Source organism: Varroa jacobsoni, unplaced genomic scaffold, assembly GCF_002532875.2.
Source record: "Varroa jacobsoni isolate VJ856 unplaced genomic scaffold, vjacob_1.0 scaffold_33, whole genome shotgun sequence".
In the NCBI taxonomy this organism is placed as follows: Eukaryota; Metazoa; Arthropoda; class Arachnida; order Mesostigmata; family Varroidae; genus Varroa; species Varroa jacobsoni.
Window position 1 is genome coordinate 1 of NW_019212935.1, and position 8,472 is coordinate 8,472.

Sequence of the window (8,472 nt, forward strand, 5' to 3'; positions counted from 1 at the left end):
ATATAACACGATGATTTCCAATTGTCGCGCACCTACTGACGTTGCCTCAATACAAGCTATATTCGCGGAAAATGGAACAGCGCTGTGCTTGAACGATCATTTGTCGAATGTCATATATACATTTCAATACAAACTAGTTTTCCAGTTTGTTTCGTTGTTTGTTTTTCTTTTTGCATAAAAGTGCGCTATCATGCCTTAACTGGTGAGCTTTATATCTGGCGTTGCTTCAAATGAACCACGTTCTCTAGAATTCTGCACTCGAGAAAATCCAATAATCGAGAATAATGTGCCTCTTGCCTTAAAAAGCAGCGATCGAGAAATCAAAGAACCTGTTGCTGATAATACTGGCTGCTAATGCGATTATGATTACTATTGCTATTTCAGCGTTTCATCCGTTGCAACGCTATTATAATAAGCTTGAGCAAATAAGAGATATGAGAATACAATACTATCTTATTATAGAGATGTTAGGTACAGAAAGGGTTGAAAGTGATTTGTTACTACAGAAAGCGCAATACTGCCTGACCAATACTCTCTGTCATCGGTAACATCAACAGAGAAATGGACGAAGAAACATGCTAGGCCTGGTCTACGATTGAACAAAATAAGCCTAAATCACGACGCGCACTATCAGTGCGCGTGCTGTACGGTTCCGAAAGAACGTGTATGCAGTAACTGAAATAACAAAAGCGCTCATAAAGACCTAATTAAACGGTGATGATTTCATGAGAGCAATGTTGGCGAACATCACGTGTGTTAACAGTAGACGGTCGGTCTGGCTTCTTAACACTGCAGATTTACTTCCTTTCCTTTATAGTGTTGATGAAGTTGTATTGATAAATGGCAGATAGGGCAGACTCTCGCCATGGAAAACAAAGTTTGCTCAGATTCTTGTAATTGGAAACGACATTATGATGATGATGGGGCTCATGCAACCGGTAAAGCCAGCCAGAAAATTTTTCAATACACCAATACAAAATACTTATACAAAGAGGAATTACAATTCATTTGACATGTGCCAGAAATGACAGTAAGACATCATGTAAGAAGATCATTGGTTATTACTATCATGGGTCTTTGATGTGCGTCTATACATAAACGATGATACAATGACTAAACTAAACCTGTGTCCTTCTTACACAATCGCCACATCGAGAATAATTGAATAACTTTTATCATTACAGCTGGATGAATCGTTTTTATCACATTACAGACACGTCATATATTTTTAATTTGATGAAGCTATGGAACGTCCAATATTTTAACGGGTTTGTCCCATTTGATGATGGACGCAATTATGCAATGTGTCACATACGCAAACGTTGGTATAACATTACGTCAATACGTATATGTAATACGTGTTGACGTAAAGCGTAGATACCAGGCTAATGAATATAATAAATGGGGTAATACAATTATCTTACTAGGTTTTACTAGTTGTAGGCCACCTTTCTTTTAGCGGTCCACTTTGGCCTAACAACGAGCCGAAGCTGAGAAGCACAGACGCTACAAATATATAAGTTTATCCTTCCCTTCAATAAATGTAATATATGTATAGGAAAATATATATAGCAGCTAAATAGCTTTGAAAGCATCGTTTGGAGTCATACACGTATACATGTTAATGGGTGATAGAGTACATATAATCTATTTTTAATATTTCGTAAATGTTAGTACATACCGTTAAGTGAGTCTATTTATATAAGAGCTATGTAGAACATATACTTGAATTACAAATGTTATATGAAAATACTGAATAATAATAAAGCTAGCAGTGAAAATACAAAAAAAAAGTGAAACGTAAAAAGTGGGTTTTAATTTACATAATTTGCACATTTGGTTTATTTAAAACATTTTGGCATTTAGTCAAACAATGGTATGGTTTTATAAGTCTTCTTCGCGCAACGCATAATATATACACAAGCATAGGCGGTAATTAAGTCAACCATTTGCATAATTCTTCGCTAACTGAAGAGCTCACGACTTGCATCAGTTCAATAAATCTGTATATATTATATATAAATATATAATGTGTATACACCAGTTTATATGTTAATGTGATCTTTTTTGGGCTACCCTTCCTTATTTCCATGTTCTCCGTCATCAGTGATTGGCATTTTCGCACGCATCGATCCAATCGCCATAAACATCGATTGCCTCAGAAAGATAGGTGATCTGGGTCTGAAAATCTTCTAAACAGACCCTACATGTTATTCGTCCTGTATTGCGTACTCGATCCCTGAAAATAATAAATGAAAAATTAATATGCAGATGTTAATGAGATCAGTCGAGAGCTATTAAATATCTATGGGGAATGATGTGGAGGTAAGACCTTATTTAATCGCCAAGATCGTGGTTCCCGAAAGCAAACGTCTTCATTTACAGCACAGGAGACTTTTTACGATGCTAGTTGGCTTGGGCAAAATACACCTAACTGTGGTAACTAAATGCCAACTGCTCAAGCTGCTCAAACCTCGTTTTTGAATCAGGAACTAACAGTTCGTGCAGTAGCACGCTAGTACAGTGGGAAAGTGCTCAATAAAATAGAAAAATAGACAATATAATAAAGAAGCAGGAACTCACTATCACAAAAAAACGCTTCCGCGAAGTACTGACGAAAAGCTGCAAAGCAATATATAGAAAAAGGCAAGCCTAACAATAGCAAAGAAGCTTGCGGTTAAAAGCAAAGGAAGGAAGGCACTCCTACATTGCAAGGTTTATATGGACCGGTTTGGGTCTCTTGCTGCATTCGTAATTGACGGTCATGTCCGACCTAAATTATCTAAAGCTAAAGATAACGCAACACTCAAGTGAGGATGAGATTATATCCATATCCCTTCAATATGTAAACGCCGCAATTCCGACAAAGATGTGAAGTCAAAGCGCTTCAAGTTCCAAGCCGTTCACGATCCCTTGAAAAAGCTGTTTTCCAATTGCCCAGATGGCTGAAATCGTCGTCTCCACTGCACTTGTGGGTGGCAGACAACGCAGACTCTGAGAAAAAAATCCAGATACACCGATTCAAAGAAGTACTATTTCGTACTACTTGCATTAGGAATATTGGGCTCTATCGATGGGTTTTTACTGAAGAATAATGTCAGGGAGCATATTTCCGACATTCGTTGTCGTGTTTAGTGTTAACACTGCTTCATTAATTAGTGCTGTTTGGTAGATTCATGGCTTTGGTAGATTTTGCACCTTCCACTTCTAATCCTATTATTAATAATAAGAATAATAATAATACAAATTGTTAACACTATGCAGTATCTAAACAAGCGCCTTTTCTTACTCCATTTGTTTGGTGACGAAGCGCGGCGTTTTCCATTAGAATTTACAGCCAAAGCTCTCATACTTTTTAGTATGAACGTGATTTTTCTCAGGCATATCATTTTTTGTTAACTGCTTTCTCGACAGGCCAGACCTATGTGCTAAACATCCAAAACATCGTTGACAGGTGTTTTTGAGATGGTCCTAACATATTACGTATCTACGAATTCTTACTTACGCCAAACAATTCAAATAGTAAAGTTAAATATTTTCACATTTATCCGAAAATCTCTTAGGACGTAAAAGAAAGTGCACATCATACATTTACCCTCAAACTGCATATTTCCTCTAATTTAAAATGGTGTATTGTTTAGACAATTTGAGCAGTGTAGGTTAAGGTGCTGTACAGTCATACGCAACAAAGCGACTCACGCTTTCGCGTACTTACTGTGTTTCTCATACATGCTGCTCGATACTTAGGCTACTCGAAGTTCAAATTTCCACCTTACTAAATTATCGTGATTACAACGACCTATACTAGGCACATTATGATCTTTAACCTAATCAATTTCAAAAAAACTCTCACAAAGCATAATCTGCCTTACTCAGCATTTTCGCTTGTTAGTTATATTTCCATGTAGAGGGGTCTTTAAGTAACACACCTGTGTGACTTTTATGGCAGGTGATTCACAGTATGAGCTTTTATTTGCTTTTGGTCTTTGGCTGACTGTGGGTCTGGACAGACCTATAGCTCTCGGAGTCTCTTGAATTCGACTATAAAAATGTTGAGGTGCCACTCTCGGCCACGCAGCCACGTGGTCTCCATCGCTAACCAGTATCGACTCCCCTAAGGGGAATGTGTCCTTCCGGCACTACAGGCATTGATAATATTTTTCTTTTAAGTTACGCCTTTAAGTAGTAACAATCTACACAGAGAGGATGCCTCAGGTCAACGCCATCACTCTTCCTCTGTAGATAGTTGTTTTTATGTCAAAGATGTCCAAAGAGCCTTCTGCACTGATGCTCACATTCAAGCACGCAATCTCTGCCAAATTGGCTTCTTATTGGTAGAGCTTCAGCAACCACCGAATCAATATAAGTGTTGTTTCATGCGCACATCTTGTTTTTAAACTTTTTATTAAAACTTTACAATAAACCCAACTACGAAAGAACATTGCCTGACACCCACGTTTACCAAATATATAATATATTCTCTCAGTTTAAAGCATAATAAATTACCAAGCGCTTCAAAAACTATGAATCGAACTACCATTAGAAAGGTTACACTAAACCATGCTTCTTCGAAGTATAAATATCCTCAACACTTATTCATTTGCTTCAGTTCGTTTTTTTTCCAAATTTTATTTGCGGAACTATGTTAATATTGCATCAAACGATCACCCTTTATTGCCAAAAATTAATCACTTCGCCTATTAAAGGACTCATGCGCGGCAGGAAAGAATACTACAGTTGATGTTGTGTAAGTTGTTTGACTCTAACCAAACTCACCGCAAAAATAGCAAAGTGCACTCTACCGTAAAGTTTCTAATGATAAAAGACAACACCTAATATATATTCTACTCCTTACAATTAATATCCCAAACAGTTTTCAAACTAACGGCGAATAATGCATGTATGCCCCTTATGCGTACCTCTATTTTTTACAGTTATAGATAGCGATAGGCCAAGTATTTATTAAAAAAGACAATTATTGTTAACACTGGCCACATTTATTTACCAAGCTTTATATGTAAGTATTGATGAAACAGATTCAATTGCATGCCAATAATAGCTGTATGTTCTATTGTTTATTTATGCGATGGCGAAATGACCAGTTTCATTGCTTAACAGGTCCACACTCTACAGACATTCCGCTGAGTTGTGAGTAGCAAGCGATCAGCTGATACTTTTGACTTCAATAGATCATATGGTCAAGCTACATACTATAACGTAAACTGATCGCAGAAAATAGAACATTTTTTAAATATTTTACCTCACGTACTATCATCTGATAAAAAGCCAACAAATTTTGTATTACTCACATCTTTACTTCACACGAACGTTCGTGATTACAGAAAGGGCAATTGAACATCGTATCTAAAGCTTCGATATTTTTGCGTTTTGGAGGTGGCTTGCGTTTACTCCGACGACGACCCATGTTTCCTGTAACACCTTTCGGAATCAGTTGGCTTCTTTTCTGCTGATACCGTAATGAAATAAATTTCAATCACAACAATATGTTGAATGTTAGTTCAAAGACATTTTCTCTGATTTTACGACAACCCAAATTCCTCAATAACCTTTGAATAAAAGATATTTGCTAAGCAGATTTAATACATCATCGACAAAATCAAAAAGAAACATCTTGCACTATGAATTTATCGAGTTGACAAATCTATTATTATCTGGCATAGACCGACGATTTTAGGCAACGCAGTTTGCTTAAAAGCTTCACGAAAGCGCGCAAATGTAAACTCACACAAGAATTATTATTATCGGCAAGTTGCCGTCACCATTTTGCCCTTCAGCAGATTGGACCTTTAAGAAAATGCATTAATTAATAATAGGTTTTAAAGCATCGTTAATACGTTTTTTACCTCGATCGTTGGTAAACGCACATTTAGCAACACTCACAATACACTGTCCCCTCGAGCCGTTCTGCTCCAGTAGACATGGCCGGCGACACTGCCTCTGTTTACATATGGATCGGGCGGTTGATGGAATTATCTTCGAATATAGGCAGCAACATATGTCGAATGCATTCTAGTTTTCACGATCAACTCAAGAGAAATTCAGCCTAAGTAACCCCAGTCAATCACGCAAATAAATACTTTGGTTAGTTTTTATTAAATTCAACTGGGCAAATGTGGCGCCCTCTATATCGAATGGTTTCGGTATCGAACAACAGAGAAGTCGACTCTTTTGCAAACAGGAGCCTGTGAATCATGGTGCGTTCATGTGAATTCGAAAAAAAATCTCAAGAAATCGCTAGTTTTTTTAATTAAACAAGCCTTAAATTTATATTGGACATGTTTTTTAGATTAATCCAAATAAGCTTATTGAGATTTAAGTGTAAGCGGAGCATCACGTAAGCGGCAGGTGGGCCGTGTTCTATGATGTAGTGAAATGTGTATTTGCAGTTGCATACGTGCGGCGCGTGGATGTGCAGATGTAGTCTCTATGAAGAAGTATTTACACATCTATTGTTGAGAGAATATTACGGGGAAACATACTTAGAGCTCTTCAGAATGTCCATTTCATTCACTGTGTTAAATGCATTTGCGGTTTTCAGACGAAGGGTACCTCATCGTTCGGAAAGCGCCACAACAAGACGCACACTTTGTGCCGTCGTTGTGGTAAATCCTCCTATCATATCCAGAAAAGCCGCTGCGCATGTTGTGGTTATCCGGATCCGAAGATCAGAAGCTGTAAGTGTTTAACTATGTTTTAGGCTTTCCTATACTTTATGATCTCTATACTTCCTCGTGATATGATACTGTGGTAACGTGTTTACCCATTGAACTTAAACGAAAGTAAACAGAGATATTCATTTCGTATCGAAAAGCACCAGCCGTCTGAAGCAACATTTAATAATATTATCGGACGTAAAGCCGATTTATCGATGGTTTACTTCTAACCAGTATGAGATGAACAACAGGTCGTCAATTACTTCTGAGCTTAATCACTTCGAGCCGATCTGAGTACGTCGGCTCAAACAAGGAACTAACAGAAACAGTGTGAACCGACAGAATACCTCTAATCACTTATCTGAGATCTGACTGGTTCTGCTTCATCAACGTCGTATTGTTGTATTTTCTATGTGGATATTTAAAATAATTACATGCGTTTGTTTTTTGTTGTATAGGAAACGTACTGACGTTACATATTACATTCCTTTTATCAAGATTATTTTGCAATTAGCATCTTTAAATTTGAGTCCTACAATACGCGTTTAATGCTTACCGATAATTAAAGAAGACAATACTATAATTTATTAACTTCAGCTACACAAGTTTGTTCCCTGTGGCTTCAGATAACTGGTCAGTGAAGGCTCTGCGCAGGAAGGCCCCTGGTACAGGTCGTATGCGTCACTTGAAGAAAGCTTTGAAAAGGAACAAGCCCCCAAAAGTAGACCCATTCAAGGCTATAGCCAAGAAGGCTGCTGCCGCAAAATAAATTCGGCGTACGAGGCGCTTCGGTGTAACCGAGCTAAAGTGTATGGCCCCATAACTTACATCTCGATGTCTTTATTTATGATCTTTGTATTGTATGCTTAGTTAATTAGGGAACATCACCAAGTAACCATTGAGAAGTATTGTTATGCATTACCGTAGGCATTGCATTTTAAAGCAATTGTGTGGACGCAGCTAAAATTAGAATATCCAACAGGGACTTATTCTAGGAATCTAAAGAACAATTTCGACGAAACAATTCTGGTCTAGAACGTAACTACTTGAATCCTCTGGATTTAGTTAAGGAAACAATTGTGATTCACCTAGATCAAAGAAATATTGACGCTGTTAAGTAAAATAGAATGAATGCGGCAATCAATTTAAAAAACTCGAGAAAATGTTAGGCGGCATTTAAACGTTATCTGTTTACATAATATAGGTTAAGAGTACATATGTACATACAGCTACGTTAAACACTATCGTCTTCAGTAAAGTTTTTGTAACAGAGCAGTTATCCTTAAGGTACTACGATCAGTGTTTTCATCCTTAACAACCACATGGACAACTGGTCTTCCTGACACTTGTGGTGTCATTCCGTTATCATAGGAGATCGTAGAAGACGCTTCTAACGTGGCACTTTTCGAAAAAGCTGCTCAAACTGAAAAACTAATGCTAGCTCTACACGCTATTTCGGAGACTTGTCTTTCGACTTATAGCTAAAAAAGAACACTGCTAAAAAAACTGGAAGTACAATTCGCGTTATTGTATTCTTAATCAAAGTTCAGTAGATGGGGCTATATAGAACAGCTAAGTATTTTGTTTCATTTTGTTGAATTTTCATTGGACGATGGACGAGCAAAATAACCACTTTATCGTTCTATTACAGTTTCCCCTAAATCAAAGCTAACTACAATCCAGTCTTATAGTCATTGCATTGGGTTGTAGAAAAGTACGTCTCAAGTAATATGAGTCGCGTCGGGTCGGCTGATCAGTTGACTGATGTCGTTTGGAAGCTGAAATTTGACAAAACTTA

General features: G+C 37.4%; 2 protein-coding genes across 4 annotated transcripts; one reads left to right on the forward strand and one right to left on the reverse strand.

The window, feature by feature from the left end:
* Nucleotides 1-1,808: 1,808 nt before the first annotated feature.
* Nucleotides 1,809-5,964, reverse strand: LOC111259450 (transcription elongation factor 1 homolog). Of its 3 annotated transcripts, none has more exons than XM_022831488.2 (3): nt 5,865-5,964; nt 5,310-5,464; nt 1,809-2,239 (listed from the first exon to the last, which is right to left on the reverse strand). In XM_022831488.2, the coding sequence occupies exons 2-3, from the start codon at nt 5,423-5,425 to the stop codon at nt 2,104-2,106; spliced, it is 252 nt and encodes an 83-aa protein (XP_022687223.1). In that variant the 5' UTR covers nt 5,426-5,464; nt 5,865-5,964; the 3' UTR covers nt 1,809-2,103. The 3 variants fall into 3 exon arrangements, with proteins under 3 accessions (XP_022687223.1, XP_086823967.1, XP_086823963.1); XM_086967841.1 differs by having other exon boundaries at nt 5,310-5,430; nt 5,865-5,952; XM_086967837.1 differs by having other exon boundaries at nt 5,310-5,467; nt 5,865-5,952.
* A 115-nt stretch (nt 5,965-6,079) lies between these two features.
* Nucleotides 6,080-7,501, forward strand: RpL37a (ribosomal protein L37a). The gene is made up of 3 exons (XM_086967831.1): nt 6,080-6,215; nt 6,560-6,695; nt 7,301-7,501. Exons 1-3 carry the CDS (start codon nt 6,213-6,215, stop codon nt 7,441-7,443), a joined length of 282 nt encoding a protein of 93 aa, XP_086823957.1. The 5' UTR covers nt 6,080-6,212; the 3' UTR covers nt 7,444-7,501.
* Nucleotides 7,502-8,472: the final 971 nt, after the last annotated feature.